The sequence below is a fragment of the Gymnoscopelus microlampas genome (assembly GCF_963454915.1).
Source record: "Gymnoscopelus microlampas genome assembly, chromosome: 5".
Classification (NCBI taxonomy): Eukaryota; Metazoa; Chordata; class Actinopteri; order Myctophiformes; family Myctophidae; genus Gymnoscopelus; species Gymnoscopelus microlampas.
In genome coordinates, this window is record NC_139942.1 from 26,681,597 (window position 1) to 26,700,242 (window position 18,646).

The 18,646-nt window shown below is 41.5% G+C and overlaps 1 protein-coding gene across 5 annotated transcripts in view; it reads left to right on the forward strand.

The window, feature by feature from the left end:
• LOC311045305 (solute carrier family 12 member 7-like) overlaps nt 1–18,646 on the forward strand; it is a 37,291-nt gene that overhangs the window by 1,068 nt on the left and 17,577 nt on the right. For 3 of the 5 annotated variants that reach the window (XM_084057134.1, XM_084057133.1, XM_084057130.1), the window contains exons 2-6: nt 10,492–10,577; nt 10,788–10,898; nt 16,791–16,937; nt 17,451–17,505; nt 18,368–18,498. In XM_084057134.1, coding sequence (XP_083913260.1) covers nt 10,492–10,577; nt 10,788–10,898; nt 16,791–16,937; nt 17,451–17,505; nt 18,368–18,498 — 530 coding nt within the window. The remainder of the gene's footprint in view (nt 1–10,491; nt 10,578–10,787; nt 10,899–16,790; nt 16,938–17,450; nt 17,506–18,367; nt 18,499–18,646) is intronic. The other 2 variants (XM_084057132.1, XM_084057131.1) reach the window with 2 other exon arrangements.

Genomic DNA, 18,646 nt, shown 5'->3' on the forward strand with positions numbered 1-18,646 from the left:
ACGCACGCACGCACGCACGCACGCACGCACGCACGCACGCACACACACACACACACACACACACACACACACACACACACACACACATGGATCATGTTGGATGATGAGTATACAAACATGTAGAGGAAGCATTGCTTCAGACAGTCTGAGACATGTCAAAGCAGGTGCCTGCATAACCAAATGCCGGGATATGAGCGGCTATTCAACAATCCTCCAACAAAGTGTGTCATTCCAACCAGCTAGAACTTGCAGGGCCACTTGAATTTTTGTGTTGGGAGGAGGGACCGAGTGTGTTGTCGTCTTTCGCTTTTCTTCACAATAGTGAGATTTGGAGAGAGATACACGTTGTGTTATCAACCTAGGTCAGGCTACTGTTTAGAGTATTGTCATAGTTTGGTTAAAATGCATGCCTCTGGTTAAAAATACGTATTTATTTGTTTAAGAAAAACCATTATTTGGCCCTTTTGAAAGTTAAATCAAAGTGAGATATGAGCAAAACACAGCTGTTGAGTACGAAAAAAAAATACTTGAGAAAGTATGAGAAGAACTTCCTGTGTTCTTGAAAAGTGGATGAATGAGATAAACTTGAGGGGTTTCCAGGATGCTGTAATTCATTGTTTGTTTGTTTTTGTGTGCTGTAATGACAAATACATGTTTGATATTGGTTAACAAAGAAAGTGAAAGTTTCCTAAGGTTAGGGTCCTGCTTAAGAACGCAAAACATCCAATGTTGATATTTGAGGAGTAATGATAGTAAATTCATCCTGCCTGTAATGAGTTAGGCCTATAATTTGTGGTTGGTTGTCTTCGCCCGCGTGCATCTGTATGTCCATGTGGCTGATGGGTATGAGGCGGCAGGTGACAGAATATGAGTGATCTTTTGGTTTCTACAAATCTAATCTCTGATGTGGACGATGATGTAAACAACAACACTTCCTCCCCCCCCCCACACACACACACAAGCCCACACACACCTCAGGACAGGAAGTATTTCATGTTGGGTGTTCTATTGTTCACTGCTCTATTGATCGCACGCTGTTTGACCTGTTTCTACATCTGTTTAAAAATAATCTACAGTACCATTCTAATCTATGGTCACCATTCTCTTCTCTTCTCTTTTCTTTGTCAAGTTTTAACAGGCAGTAAATCAGTATGTAGTTATATTGTTCAGTGGCCTGTTGACACAGAAGTGCATTTATAGCCTGTTGGAATGTTACAGGGCAGAATCCAGAATCCAGTATCTGTGGAAGTATTCGCATTTAACTATTAGACCTTCTATCCAAATGTTTCCTTGTTGTTTTAATTGTTGTGACTGTTCTTCATCTGCTCTCTGATATTGCATTAGGGTAGAAAAGAGTTGACTATGTATGAGAGCTGACCAGAATGTAGGAGTGCTGCTGTGTCATTTTAGTAATGTCACCTCTTTAGAATGATGACAAAACACCATTGATGGCATAACTACTGTAGCTGTACTTTGGGCTACAACTTGGATGTGACACACATCTGAAATAGATTATAATTATGTCCTTTCTGTCCATTCGTTCACTAGTAGTGTTGCCAACTCTCTTGAGAGGAATCAGCCAACCCACCTCCAAAAACAAGCCAAAAACAAGCCAAATCTTGCAAGAGAAATAAGGCAAATCTCACCTCGAATTATTCGTAATAAAAAAATATTAGATGCATATATCATTATAATAACTATGTAGGTCTATAATAATTTATGTTTTAGTTATTTATTATAACATTAAGCACTTGCTTGAGCCAGGGCTTAATAAGTAGAGACACCAGACCGATTCTGTCACTCAATGCGATTCACAAACCTATGGGGAATTATAGTATAAACAACATCAAAGAAATGTTGGCTTGTTAGATTTGCCAAAGAAGCCACCGCGTTTTTAAAACAAGCCCAAAAAACTGCAACTCGCGACTCGTCATTTTTTCCCGCAACTCTGGAAACAAACAAGTCAAAAGTAATGGTAACTAGGCGGACTTGGCAACACTGTCCACTAGGTACAGTAGGTAAACTGTGCTTTCATGTTGGTTATTTTACAACTTACACACAGCAAGGGAGGACTCGCACACAGAGAACAAAAACGGATTTCAGACGATGAGATATTTGTTATAGAGGGGGAAAAGCAGGGGGCCTAGTATGGACCCTGGGGGCTCCGGTCAACGTCTGTAAGGTTTAAGTCGTTAAATCTATTCCCCAGTTACTGGGCTGTACAGAGTGCAAAAGTGCAAGTACTGTACATTTCAGTCCATGTTGGACTTTCCTCAGTGCAAAGTCACTGTAAAGTTTTCGTTCACTACCGCAGAGAAGAAGACAAAAAAACAGTACAGTAACTTAACAGAAACAGTCTTATCAGTTATTTAACTGCTTTGTGCGATTATAACGTTAGTTGGACCAACTCACTGCAGATAAGGTGGGGCAGTTGCCAATGTCATTTGGGTAGAACACATGCTGATTTAGCAAGATGCAGTGTACCAGAACAACCGTTTTCCAAAACACCATCTCGGGTTTCGATGTGTTTCATCTAACTCTCTCTAACTGCCACTCTCATGTACTCATTTATTCTTTCAGTAAAGAATAGAAAATATCAGTCTGGGGGCACCCTGGAACCTGTATGATACTGACCAACCCTGCAGCTCGAGCGCTGCACAGACGTTTCCAAATACGCACACGGTGCACCATGGCAGTGTTTGTTCCATGGTCCATGCTTGCTGATTTCAACTAGTTTGATAGACACTGCAATATCAACATTGCTACCAATATTATGACACCTGAATTTTCACACAGGGGTTGATAAAGGGCTATCTATATGGATACATATATCCATCTATCCAGACAGACATACAGACAGTCAGTCAGTCTGTTCATAAAAAATAATAACTTGTTTACACAATCAAACAAGCACCCGTGTCCACCTGTCCTGTGCTCTCATTGGCTGTTGCGCGCACGTTTCTACTCTCAGTGCTGGTTGCAACCGAGTTCATACGGCATGATTTCCAGTCACCGACAGCTCCAAATATCAAATCTGACAGATGTCTGTAGACGCTCCCCGAGCCATTTGCGAGCACTACAATCATGTTCGTCTCGCGTCGTTGAACCATTCACACACAGCAAGCAAAACCTCAGGGAGCCACGCCAGATTATGCGTCAGATCAGCGATTTGTTCGGCAGGCACCAAAATAGGCTAAAAGTTTGCAGCGTGAACCCAGCATTATGCTTTCATCTACGCTATTGACCTTGAATTTACCTTAAATATCCTGGTTCAAATAGGGTACCAATAACTTCGCAATAAAATTGTCTCGCACATTTCTCTGTTAACGTTTGTCATGGACCACCGGTATAAAGATTGATGTAAATGTTATGCCCAAATAAAGGATTTCAGATAGATAGAGAGAGAGAGGATTGACCTACACTGCACATCACACCTCGCCCCATCATTTTCACATCAGTGATGGCCTACAAGGCAGTCAAGACCATGGCACTTCACATACCTTCCGGAATCCGGACATGATCCAAACCCACACCTCTTCCCACTCACTTAGATCAGCTAACAAACACAGAATGTCTGTTAAAACCTTCCTTAAATAACACCCTGGCCATTTCTCCACACACGTCCTAGACTCATCCTAGAAGCTGTAGAACAAACTCTCCCTTGCAGTCAGAACTGCAGACTTGCTCCCCATTTTCCACCACAGTCTGATAGATAACTCACCTCTTCAGGCTCCATTACACCCCCTAGCACTTCTCTCTCCTTGTATACCTTCTTGTCACCTTTCTTTTGTTAGATGCTATACTATGCAGATATTATGTTGGCTCTTTGTTCACTTGTCTGTCATGTTATTATGTTATTTATCATGTTGTTTTGGATAGATGCTAGGTTTGATGTTTAGGCCTATACCTGGTATCCTAAGCACTACATCGTTCACTCTACTTATGTGGCTATTTACCCTCTTGGGCTTTGTTGACTTCATTCATAGGCTATTTTCAAAAGATGTTAATACAAATGAAAAATAAAGAATATCTTTGAAACATTTTAACAACGCAAATCTTGTATCGGTCCCTGGCTGGCACACAATATTTTCAGATGTGGATCTGCGGCCAAATACAAATTTAATTTAGGGGTCCTTGACATGAAAAGGTTTGAGAGCCACTGTCCTAGATCCACATCCTGGCTGAGATCAAGCCCCCAGGACTGGGAGGGCTTTCTGAAGCAAAAGTTTCCATGTGGCCAACAATGATCTGCAAGATTGACCTCACCAGTTTATGGGCTCAACCAATGGGCTTGACGCACAGGTTCGCTTGTGGAGGTAGTTTGTGACGTAGACGCATAAAGGACACTAAAGAGCATGTGTTATGACCTCAGTGACTAGATTAATACCTAGAAGGAGGGTGCCCCTAGGGGAGTATGTGCTGGGTGAGCAACCTTCATTGAAATGAGTGAGCGGGGATATCCTATGCCCTCTCCAGATATTATGTAGCTCTTTGCCTGAGATCCACACGTTTTTTTAGGGCGTAGCTCCTATGGGACAAGGTAACAATCTGCATTCTCTGTAATAGCCAAGCTAGCAAACCGAAGTTTAATGATAAATGGTTTGAGAAAAGCCAAAGTGGTGAAAACATGTACCGTAACCCTGTAAGGTTGGGTCTTAAATTTAATTAGGTAGGTGCTAGGTGGCATTGAAAAACTCTTAAATTGAACTTCCTGTTACCTGCAGACACCTAATCCTTTACTGCCCTGTGACAGCTGAAATCCCAGGAGGGTTTTGTCTAATGTCAAATGCTGACTTCTGGTGGTTAACATTGGTATTGCATTGGAATTTGTCATATTGCAATACCTTTAGTCTCCAAGATTTAAAGGCCTTTCACACCAAGCCTGTACTGTAGTAATTATCTCCGTCAGGCCGGAACTTCCGGCAGGCAGACCGCTGGACCGATCGGCATGAAACTTAAACCCATGGTGGCGCTTTAACAGGTTGCTTCACGTTTGGCCTATAACTCATCAACTGTAGGGCGCACAATAATTTCCCTGGATATGTGTAAATCTTTTTCTTCTTTTTTCAAAAGATGTATTTTTGGGCTTTTTATGCCTGGAACGGGACTCAAACCCGCGACACGCTGTCAAGCCTAGGTGTGGTCTAGGTGCCCGGACCGCTAGGCAGCGGTCCGGGCCCTCTCTAAATCTTGATATGAGATAAATACAGTTTGCATATTTTAAGAGTTTTTCTGTGCTATTTATTTACCAGGATACTAGCTATAACAATGCTATAGAAGTCCTCACAACCCTGTTGTTTTCATGATAGGTGAGTTTGGATCAAACTGTCCACTCAAAAGCAGAAAGTGGGAACTAAACATTAATTTGCGTATAACCCACTCAAGTGATGTTGAGTAAGTTATTTAGCTATGTATGAGTTTTATGTATTTTAAGCAGTATTTAAGCAGATGGATCCGTGTGTGTGTGTGTGTGTGTGTGTGTGTGTGTGTGTGTGTGTGTGTGTGTGTGTGTGTGTGTGTGTGTGTGTGTGTGTGTGTGTGTGTGTGTGTGTGTGTGTGTGCTTGCGTGTGTGTGTGTGCGTGTGTGTTTTCGACTCTAGAGGCATACAGACAGCTCAGCAGTGCTGTGACATTGTTGTATGGGGCTGAGCCTAGAGACTGGAGCTACTGTGGATTGTATTGCAGGAGAGAGAGAGAGAGAGAGAGAGAGTGAGAGAGAAAGAGAAAAGATATGAGTGTCACTGCAAGGTAGAAACGAGGAGAGTCAAACTGGCTGAGAGCAAATAGAGAGTCAGGCATACAGTACAGACAGGCAGTCAGACAGGTAAATGGATCAACAGAGATTTATTGTTGATGACACATCGCTCTGTTGAGTCATTCAGGGGAAGACGCGTGTGTGTGTGTGTATGTGTGTATCTGTGTGAGAGTTTTTGGTGTTACTCACTGTCAGTATCAACTGTCTTCATGTTGAATGAGGGTCCCACAAACCTGACCCTCCTTCCACCTGACAACATGGAGACCACCCAACCATGCTCTGGTGAGTTCAACTCACTCTCTCTCTTTCTGTCTCTCTTTCTTTCTTTCTGTCTGTCTGTCTCTCTCTCTTTCTTTCTGTCTCTCTTCTCTCTCTCTCTCTCTCTCTCTCTCTTTCTTTCTTTCTCTCTCAATCCACTCTCTCTCTGCATATGTGCGTGTGTGTTGACCCACACAAAAATATTTTCAAGTTCACTGCTGCTTTGCATTCCAGAAATACATTGTTGTATCTCCCATTTTTGCAGATTTGTGTGTGTGTGTGTGTGTGTGTGTGTGTGTGTGTGTGTGTGTGTGTGTGTGTGTGTGTGTGTGTGTGTGTGTGTGTGTGTGTGTGTGTGTGTGTGTGTGTGTGTGTGTGTGTGTGTGTGTGTGTGTGTGAACCATAGGTCAGTGTGCAAATGTGTATGCAAGAGGTTATTAATAATTTGTGTGTGTGTGTGTGTGTGTGTGTGTGTGTGTGTGTGTGTGTGTGTGTGTGTGTGTGTGTGTGTGTGTGTGTGTGTGTGTGTGTGTGTGTGTGTGTGTGTGTGTGTGTGTGTGTGAGAGAGAGAGAGAGTCTAAAACCTTCAGCCTCTGTGTTATTAGGCAGCTTATATAGCAGTGCGGGGTTTAATCAGTTATTAATAGCATGTTACTGTAGCTATAAAGCATAATGATTTCCTCATTGCCACACCTTAACACCCTGCCCTGCTGGCTCTTTTTTATTATTTTAAAATACAAGATAAAAGCAACAACAATACAACAAAACAAATACTAATATCTGCCCACCCATGGCCTGAGGGGAGTAAAATAGATTTCTAAACAGATGGGGTTATTAATCCGGCCTTCTGTCAATTGCAGTTAATGAGTTAACTTAAGAAGTGCTCGGGTGGCGCAGTGGTAAAGTGCCTGCCCAAGGTTGTGGGTTCGAATCCACCGTGGAGCATCCGGCTTTGTCGAGCATCTATACGAACACAATTGGCGTGTTCGGGGGAGGGACACTGCATGTATTCCTACGCGCTGGGGAGGCACCTGTCAGCAGGGAGTGTTGGGCGGGAGGAGTAGGACGAAGACTGTACGTCCTCCCAGTGGGGGCTCCTCACTGGCAGGTGAGTCAGTAGGATACAACAGCAGTGACAACACACAAATGTGTGTTGGGAGGAATTAATTGGCAAAAACAACTACATTTGGGAGAAAAGGGGGTAAAAAAGTACCCCAAAAAAAGAGTTAATATAAATAGAAAGGGATCCGAGGTTTTGTAAAAGTTTTTCAAGGAACCTCTAACTGACAGGTCTTTTAACCAAGATGACACACTGGTTTCACATTGAGATCATTTACTGTACATGTTTTAGTTTTGTTCTTAGAAGGCACCTTGTGTCTGCTAACTGGTTGGTTGTTGCATCATTGTTGAATGAATTATGTAAACAATTTGTGTGACATCTGCTCACCACTTTGAACTGCTTTTTGTAAGCAACCATGTTTCATCGTTTTGCTCCCCTGCTGTTTTACATGACTTACTGGTCTGCCGCCAATCCCTTTCTGTAAAGGGATTTGTTTAGAAATGTCAAACGCAGAACTCCCCCATTGTAGCAAACCTCAAGCACAGAGCTCCCTAACTCTAGCAATTTGCAAACTTCAATCACAGAGCTACCTAACTGTAGCAATTTGCCAACTTCGAGCCAACACATACGCACACACACCATATCCATCTGTCTGTCAGTGTCAGTCAGTGAGTGTGTGAAAGGCAGCCCTAAATGCTATGTTACACTCAACACACAAAATAGTAGGATGCATGCTTGAAAAACACTTTTGATTTCATCCTACCAGTGATGCCATTTAATGAAAGAAAGAAATCACATCTCATCTGTCAGATATTTGACACCATATTCAAATGAGCACAACCAGGCCAAGATAATGTATGGCTGACACAGGATTCTAAAATGGGATGGACATCGTAATCTGAGAGGGTTTGCGAGTCAGTGGAGAGATAGAGGTTTCTCCTGTCGTCCCCAAGGTGACATCCTACTGTACAGTATGTGTCAATTTACTAAATACGTAGTTGTCCAGACTCACACAGGGGTGTGTACTCTTGTTGCCAAAGTTTTGCCCCAGAATAGAGACACTGGGGTTCATGTGGTTAATCACATTTCCAACCTTTATTTTCCCTGGGTGTGGGTGAGTGATGAAAAGGACAGGCCAGGCAACGTTTTTCCAATCCTCGATTCTCTAATCATTTTTTAAAGATATTTTTAGGCTTTTTCTACCTTTATTGATAGTTAAAGTAGACTGACAGGGAATGGGGAGAGAGAGATGGAGAGTGACATGCAGCAAAGGTCGGGAGTTGAACCCGCGACTGTCAGGCGGCATTAGCAGTCTAGGTGCCCAGACGGCAACGCCAGCCGGAACTGCCGCTCACTGGAAATGTTTTCTTTTTCGCACCGTTCTCTGTAAACCCTACAGATGGTGGTGTGTGAAAACCCTAGTAGATCATCAGTTTCTGAAATACGGCCCATTTGGCAACAACTATGCCACCTTCAAAGTCAAGTCACTTAAGTCACCTTTCTTCCTCATTGTGATGCTGTGTTTAAACTGCTATATATACAGTATACAGTATATACAGTATATAAGCAAAAGTGTCACTTGCACATTTACCTACAATACATCTATTGGTCTTCATGTATCTCTCTACCACTGTAAGGTCTCAGGTTCCTAGTAGGAATAAAAAAAGAACAGGCATAGTGTGACACTACACATTTCAAGTGGTGCATGAATACTAGGGGTAAAATAAGTTCAAATGAGGCACACGTGCAATCCTCGTCACCCAATTGCTGTGGGGATCTTTTACATCATTATGTCACTTTGTCAGAACTTTATTTTGGAGAAACTTTGTTTCCTGTGTGATATGAGGACAGTGGGATTAAAACACGAGGAGGCTTGTGTTTCAATTCCAAAAGTACTTCAAGCTTACTACAGAAGAGGATAAGCTCATTGACCATAGACTCTTTCAAGAGACATGTATGAAACAGTCACTTGTGAAGTTCTGCTGCTCTCTGTGAGAGTGGCATTGCCACACTGGCATACCTGAAGAATATTAGTATTGTATAACAGAATTATGTACAGCACAAGGTTGGAGCCAGACCACCTGACCACCACTATAGCCAAGAAAAGACAGACATGGACCAACTGTAATTAAGCCGTGGACCATTAGTGGTCCATGGACCACTACTTGAGAAGCAGTGCACTAAATGACCTGTTGACCTAAGATGACATGTCAATGAAGTCAGTTACTGGGAAGTCTTGAGGTCAAGAAATTCCACAGAAAAGGGAAGGGAAAGTGTCATCATTATTAGGAAATGTGGGCATTTAATGGTAGCCTGGTAAACCCTCCCTCCGGAAATCTCATTTGTATTTTATTTCCTTCCTGAAATCAAATGGAAATGAGAATTCCGGAGGGAGGGGCTTTACCAGGCTAATTTAATGGCATGTGTTTGCTCACTCATAAATGTTACAAGTCAGTATAGTGTCAGTTAACATGAGTTTAATTTGGAAGGTTGGATAAAGTAAGAGGAATAGATCAGTGGTTGGTTCTCAACCTTTTTTGAGCTCTAGACCACCCTATTTCAAGCAATCTTCAAGGGCCACCCCAACCCACCTTTAACTAATCTTAGCCCACATATCCCCACCCAACACAACAGTGGTCCACAGGTTGATTCTTAGTCAGGGTGGTGGTCCCTGGTTCACAATCAGTTGAAAACTCCGATCCCATTAAGACCGGGAAAGCCTATACATTGTTATACCTTTTAAAACCGGGAAACCGTCGGTGTCATTTTAGATGTTGCCACAGTATGTATATAGCAACAGGAATTCTTTCAAATCTTTGGAATATGAAATAGAAGTTTTTTCTGAAAACGTGTTTTTAAAATCGGCCTCGCGTCTGAATGGGTCAATTAAACAACGGACCCCCCTTCTATTTTTATCTCTAGGAGCGTATGAATGGGAAATTGACCCTTATGGGTCCATTTCGTTCAATGTGTACACTTTGAAAGGGTCCATTTGGTGTCAGCTATCAAGCATTTAGCCGGGGACCCTCTGGAGGAGGACCCATATGTTGGTCCCCATGTTGAGAACCAGTGTCCTACATGAACTCTGTGTGGATTCCAGTCTTTTCACCAACCATGTTTCTACCGTTTTATCTTCCACTGTCATAAAATACTGTCACTGTTTCTAGCTGACCCAACTGTTTATCTGATGGAATTACTGTATATAGAAGACTTTTCCACCATCATCAGGCCTTTTGGATTGTCCATATGTTTGTCTGTTATATACTGCAACTCCTGTTGTTCTGTCTCTTGTTCTCTTGTTATTATCGCTGTAACTATCCTAACATCTGTTGTGTCCGTCTGTCTGTCTGTCTGTCTGTCTGTCTGTCTGTCTGTCTGTCTGTCTGTCTGTCTGTCTGTCTGTCCAACTGTTCTTTAGCAGATGAAAGCCACAGAGAGTCCAGTCCTTTCATCAGCGATGACAGAGGACACTACTACGATGGCAAAAACATGGCCTTGTTTGAGGTAATGCCTAATTCATACTCCGTAGTATGACAGTATCGCTTGCCGACAAGAACTGATGTTCATTCAATTGTTTCTTGTAGGCAATCGACACCATTGTGTGATGGTGTATAAATTAAGCTTAAAGCTGATTTGTACACGTACATTTGTGTGTGTATGTGTATTATTGTGATGTATTTATTAAATCCCTCCCTCCATTCATTCTCCTTGTAGGAGGAGATTGACAGTAATCCCATGGTAGCCTCTCTTCTCAATAAGTTGGCCAACTACACCAACCTATCCCAAGGCGTCAGAGATCATGAGGAAGCAGACAACACTGTCACGGTATTTGCTGTCATCTTTTTACTTGTGGGGATTATGAATGTGTGGGTTTCAACCACTTTGAACTGGCACCTATTGGGCACGTCGTTATAGGTGATTATCTTTTTAAAATAACAGATCTACAAGCTTGTATATCGGCTATTCGCCGTTCAACAATGTATACAGAGCTTAAAGCTGAACTTTCAGGTTAAAAGCTACCCTTCATAAATATACGGTAGACATTGTTGGCATTTCCTTATTTTTTCATTTTTTTCACATGACACTAAAAGTTACTCTCAGAATGGGTTTAAAATGTCCCAAAATGCAACATGCAAGTTGGATTTTAAGTGGTTAATGAAGGACATAGTGTTTGCATTCAGACACCATCTTTAAATGATCCTCTGGACGGATATATTACGACCACATGAATATACCAGTTCCACCTCTGTTCCCACAGTGGCACACGCACATGCCCACAGTATTAAAGATGAACTGCACTGAGAAGAGGAAATAATGAATTATTCTGATGACTGTGCAGCTCACAGAGGCTCTATTAATTTGGAGAACATTTGCCCTATGGAGTTTGCTTACACTCACTGGCCAAGTTCACACAACAAGTCATTGTCAACGATAAAACCATGACATCCTGCACTAAGTGCTGCTGTCGGACAGAAACCAGCTATGTCCAAAATATTAACTTTTCAGAAATTTGACTTAAAGTCCAGTAGGCTCTGAGGCAGTTTAATCCACACTATTGGACTGTATTGGACCATTGTACTAGGACTTGTGTTATGTGGTTGTGTAAAACGATGCTGTATTGTGGGTTTTAATGCACCAACCAGGAGTAGCACTATTAATTTAGTTAGTGACAAATTAGTGACCAGACTATAGTAATAGATCATCTTTATTCTTTCGTTCTTTATTTCTAGATAAACTTTATTTCATCGAGCTATTTCTCACACATTTTTTTTCCCCACACTCATGTCATATGTCAAAATCACCGGCTTCATCGGGAATCCAGGGCTATTGGATAGGATATTGATTTATTAGTGCATTAAATGTCCCCATCCACTTTCATGGGGAAATAAAAAAAACTCAAATTCAAGTATTTTTTTCTCAGAAACCGTAAGGACTAGAGTTACAAGACTTGGCAAGGAGGTTCATAGTCCAGGGCAAAATTATTAAAAAAATAATTACACCAACCTGCCTCATGGTGGCACTATAACAGCCCACTTTACGTTTTGGCCTATAACTCTTGAACCGTAGGTCGTCGAATCAAAACATCTTTTCCCCTGGATTTTTTGGGTCATGACGCAGCTCCCCATATAGGCCACGCCCATTTGCGTCTGGATAGATTTTCCGCCATTTTGAATTTTCTTCAAAACACACTTTTAGCTCCGGACCCTAGCGATAAACATATCCAAACAGCATTTTGGTAGTCCTTACCATTCGTCCGTAATTGGCTTCCAAAGTTAGTGGGAGGGTCCCGTTTTACAAAAAAGGCCTAAAATCACGAACGAAGCGTCCAATCAATCCCAAATTTGAATCACATGCCGAGGGTGGTTTACTCAACGAATCTCCAAAAGTATTTCCACTTTGATCCATAGGGGGCACCACAAATGCGCAAAATGTAACCGTTTGATGCAAAAACATGATTTTTGGGGGGATCAGTTCTCTCAAAAAGAAAAGCAAGTGATCTCAGGAGTGACATGACGATGTCATTGGCCCGCTACATTTGTGGGAGGGGCCTGTTTCTTTAGTGGGAGGGGCCTATCTCCTCAAATCAAAACAGCACGTGTCGCAAACGCGGGATCCGATCGGCACCGAATTCGATTCTTACGTCGCGCGGCCTCCGACGGTATTCCTCCAGGCGTATTCCTCGAGTCCCGGTGGCCGCGACCCGCGACCGGCGTCGACGCTACCACACTTTGCAATTTCCCAGAATTGTGACGCGTCTAGTTGTATTTACGATAGACTTTCTAAGTTCTAAAAGTAGCCTTCATGGTTCAGGTTCCGGTTTGGTACTCTCACTCTGGTGTTGTCTATGAGCATCTCCTACCTGCTCAGTAGTTGACAATGACATGGTAACTGGCCACTCCTATGCAACATGTTTAGGTGCATAATGTCTAATGTCAGCAGCAAACAGAAGGGTGTTTTAAAAGGCGATCTAAAAGAACTAAGAGTGGCAGCCGTCCTGGCGTTTATGTAATATTATAAAATATAAAATATTGTATAAATATAATAATTGCGTTGTATCATCGCCTTGATATGTGTCCCCTTCCAACAGATTGAGACACAATTCCCGGGTAATGAAAAGCCACAAATGAGCTTAATACATGAAAAGAAATTGTGTGTTTTTATCCATATTAACACAGTTCGAATGTTGAAGAAGGTTTTTATTCCAACAGATTTTAGAGACATTAAGTGGTTTGTAATTACATTACAAAAACAGCTGTGTTTGTGTGTGTTTTCTGCCGGTCTTGTGTGGGTGGAGACTAGAGTAACATTAACATGCAGGGACAACATTTGCATGAGTGGTTTTGGTCGGTCATTGGCCCCATTGTTCTCTGGTTTCAACCTCCTAATTTCCGCCCATCAGTATCCATGTGCTTTTGTGTTTGAATACAACAGTATTCTTGCAATGGCTGCTAGCAGCAGAAAGAACACACAACTTGCTAAAGATTTGAACAAATATATTTTCCTCTGTGTGGAACGCCTGGTGATGTGATTGTTTTGGTGAGTGTATAGCTTCGCTTTCATGATTCATGTTGCGATGTGTTAAACAGGTCGAGTTACACTTTCAAATGTGTTCCCATTTCAATGAATGACACATCATTTGAAAGCTTACATTCTGTACTTTCATGATCTGTAAAAACTGAAAAATGACCATGGGCTACTTGTTTCTCAAACCACTGTAGTGGGTCACATATATAAAGTGCATTATGTTCTCATAGAAGACTGCTGTGGGGACTGTGTTTCGACGCATCGTCACTCGAGACGGCCGTGGGGGCGTGTTTGGGTTCAAGGGGCGCAGCACACGCATCAGTGATACATAGTGTGTTTACATTTCTGTGTGGGAACACAGGCTTGAGCAAATGTTCAGTTAGCATGTCAGTAGCCTTAGTGAAGCTTTGAAGATGGTGGAGGTTACTTTATATCAAGCACCAAGTGCCGTCTTCCCCCTTTGAGTAAAATGTTTTGCTGACACAAAGTCCACAGACTTCACTGCCTATTAGAGAGCATAGTATGCACATGCATCACTTTTCCACCAGGACACGCCCCCCCCTCATCTAGACTGAGTGGCAAAACATTGAGCAGCATGGAGCGTTGGAGTTTGGAAGCGCACGTTGGAAATAACTCAACGGTCCTAGGTACCACCTGTTTCTAAATTACACATAATGCAGGAGGCAGCAGGACGTTGCGTTATTATTCAGATTGATTGTTTTCGTTTGAGTTTGTGTGTGAGGTTTGAGACAGGCAAATGTATTATAACTAGAATGCAGTAGAGTGCTGCAGACCTCCGCCAAGGCCCTAAGAATCTCTCTGTTTGCTCATTTGAATGTTTGCCCTGATGGTGGTGCTAGAGGAAAGGTCATGGGTCACCAAAACCTACATGTTTCTCCTAATGGGGATCATGAACATACAGTACACAGCAGATTTCACGTTAATCAAACCTGCAGTTTTAGAGATATCTTATAGTCGAGATTAAATGTAAAATGCGTTTTTAAACCTTTTGGATCACATCACCTGACAATTTATGCCCCCCCCCCCCCATTTAAAAACAAATCTTATATCAAAATCCAATCACATTTTCTTCCTGTAAAACCAAATATTATGTACAAAGGATCGGAGGATCCCGCACCTATCCCTATCTTATGTTACTTCATTGAAGCCGTCACATGATAACAACTACAGTATGATGTCATTGAGTGACATTCATTCCTTATGGATATAAACTAGTATAACCCTGGGGCGGGGAATGGAGGAGAAAGCAGAGGTCCGAGATCATTCAGAAGCAGGAAGAAGAGACATTATTCAGTGGTAATAGAGCTAAATCAGGCAGAAACAGGAAGGAGGAGTGCCCTTTCAGCTGAAATCTAACCAACAGTACATGTAAGGACCCCCAGAATAGCTCATCCAACTCTGCTCCCCAAAGTTAACGTAAACCAGCCTGACCAGACCTTACTTGGACTTAGAGATTACCGTTCTAACCAGACAGCATGGCACGTTTTCCCGGACGTTAATGAACCTTAGTACATGGTATGCATATACAATATTTGTTATGACACACACACTTTTCAGCTTTCAAATAAAATTCCTCCCAATGTTATGTCCCGCCTGCTTGTCCTGTTTCATTTGGAAATAATTATGTCACGATACCAAAGTTAGATACTTTCAAAATGCTGTTTCATCTAGACTCTAAACTGGACTCGAATTAAAATAACTCCAACTACTCTTTTACATCTGTAATGTGATTTAATATATTTTCATTTCATTTTATTTGTGTGTTTCAGTAAGCAGTAATAAGCAGTGACATGGCAGTGGTTATTATTGCTTTTATAATACAGTTGTTAGTGATTAGCAGAAATGGGTGCAAACAAAAACCTCTTGTGTAGCATAGCAGTTGGTGTTATACAATGGAGAACTTAAAAGCTGAGTTCCAATTTGACCGTGTTATAAATAGAACATGCCAAAGAAGAGTACCCAAAGAATGAAACTGTATACCAACATTGTGTTCTCTCCTACCCCAGCAGTCCTCTTGACACTACCAGTACCAAATACCCCTGAGTGCAATGCTCTGGGACAGGGTGTGCACATTGAGATTCTCATCAAATTTGTTATAACACAACAAAATCAATACAAATGAACTTTGGAATCAATTAATTTTTCATTGACTTGTTTATGGAGGTGCTTCTTAAAGGGCCATATTGGCATCAATACATCTCATTGTGTATTCACAGCTTCAGCCATATATTGTTCATAAACATAGCCCATTTCTCTGTTAATGGCTTTATTTTTAGATACATTTCATGTTTGTTTACATTTTCTCCACTCATTATAATCTTACAGAATTTACCGGAATAATTTACTAAATCACTGTATCTATCAAGCATGTTTAAATTCTTTACAGGTTAATGTTCAATAGCTTCCTAGACAATTTTATGAACCACGGTTTACTTTGGAAACTGGTAAAAGTCAAGTATACTGTGAGTTGTAGTTGTTGTTCTTGTATTAGTCAATATCATGTCAGGAGTTAAAGATTAACTGCAATCCATTACACAGAGAACAAAACCAATGCAATGAGTTTACAATGCTTTCAGCTCCATGAGAGCTGCAGCATTTGTTTCATAAACAAGAGAACAAGAAATGTAAAAAGTGACTGTAGTGAAGGGCTGTTCTATGATCTGTGTGTAACAACTGCATTAATGAAAGAAACTTCAGGAAGAACGTTCACTTTTACCTTCAGATTTTGTGTGTGTGCATGCGTGTGTGTGTGTGTTTGTGTGAGTGAGTGTGCGTGTGGGTGCATGAAACATAATTAGGAAGGCCCACATAGTTACAGGGTATGATTCAGCAGCTGACTAACACTACTATTTAAAGAAGAAAAACCTGCAGATTTGGAATTGTAATGTACCTATTTTCACATCTCAGTGGCTGTTAAGGAACTATTTATACCTCTAGTCTTAAAATGCGTTTCTAATTTCCATTAAAGTAAGACATTTTCTATTAAAATATGCCTAAACTCACATAACCAAAAATGTCAACAACCTGTATAACACAGGCTTAGTTTATCATTGACTATATTTAAATGTGTTCTTCAACCCACAGGTCATTTGATCAGTGGCATCTGTTTGATTTAATGTCATTAATTGTCTTTCTGGAGTTAATTGGAATCTCTCTCTCTTTCATCCGCAGGGTCCGCAGATGGGTACATTCATTGGGGTGTACCTGCCATGCATGCAGAACATCTTGGGGGTGATCTTGTTCCTGCGTCTCACCTGGATCGTGGGCACAGCGGGCATCATGGGCTCGCTCGCCATCGTCCTGATGTGCTGCGCCTGTGTGAGTACAGACACAAACCCTCCTCCAACTTGTGGTCATGATGACCCTTTTGAAGGGTGCTGCAGTCAAAAAAAGTAATCTAAACCAGAATCAGAAACATTTAATTTTGTTCGCTTTGGTACAAGCCATGGCAAGTGCTGCAACAGGCCGCCATTAATATAGGACTGCTGGTAAAGAACATGATTGAACAATTAAATTTAGTACAATAGGACGTTGCTGGGCAAGCATACTAGAAGATAGAATACTTCTAAAGGAGAGACCATAAGATATGGCAGAAAATGAAATCATGTCTAATTTGTATGTAGACATACAGAAAACACAAGAAGAGTGCACACGCACGCACGCACGCACGCACGCACGCACGCACGCACGCACGCACGCACGCACGCACGCACGCACACACACACACACACACACACACACACACACACACACACACACACACACACACACACACATCGTTCTCGTTCTACCCATTGTTTAATTAAATGATTTACTCTTTTCCTTGTGTAGACCATGTTAACTGCCATATCCATGAGCGCCATAGCAACCAATGGAGTTGTGCCAGGTATGTTTTGATTGTTTACCCTTTGGTCGCATGAAAAAATAATAAAACATTTTTAGACTGCCAATTTCCTTTTTTACCATAACCACGTTTAAAATAAGAATTGAATACATTAAATGTCAATACGAGGCAACTGAAAACATGTTTTTTTTATAATGGTATAATGGATGAAGAGAGAGGATTTTGTCCAACCAAGCAACAGCAACCAAAGGGGTACCACGGGCGGGACTTGACAAAGGGTCAATTGTGACTGGTGGAATGAATTGGGTTTTTAAATGAAGTAAACCCAGCTTTAAATGACCATACTGGGCCCATTGACTACTAATCTTACATTTATAATACATTACATTACTGTTGACCATTATATACATGTTTAACCTAATATTCAGCACTCTTTTGACAGCAATATAAAAGAACATTAGAACATTTTAAACAAAACACCACTTTGACGTGCTTGGTGTGTGAGTAAAGGATGTAGGTTAAAGGATGCTCCCTATTCTGGAGAGACGGAGGATCTTTTGTTGGTTTTGGTCCTTCTAAGGGGAAAAGTTTACTAGATGACGGGCACTGAGGTTTAATGCATCCCTATTTGGCTGTTATTATTGTCCCTCTTCAAGCATCTGGACATAAGAAACTAAATATGTTTTGGGGCTTTTTCTGTCTTTATTGATAGTGGTAAGTGGAGATGGACAGGAAACAGGGAGAGAGATATGAGAAGAGATAGGCTACATTAGAGGCTACTTAGGCTACATTAGAGCCTAAGTGCCCGGACCGCTAGGCCAGCGGTCCGGACCTAAGAAATAAAAAATGTACATGTAAAGGAATCCCTGTTGCAGTTTTCAAACATGGCCCATGTTCTCCCTAGCTGGTGGCTCCTACTACATGATCTCCAGATCTTTGGGTCCAGAGTTTGGAGGAGCAGTAGGTCTGTGTTTCTACCTTGGAACCACCTTCGCTGGATCCATGTACATACTGGGCACCATAGAGATACTACTGGTATGTTGGTACTGAGCAATCTAAGCTGCAGAGCAATACAGGGAGTGTTTTATTATAATTATGATAATATACTTTATAAAGCACATTAATAAACAAAGCTATTATTGTTATTTAATGCTAAAAACAGTTCATATCCAGGTTAGTTAAC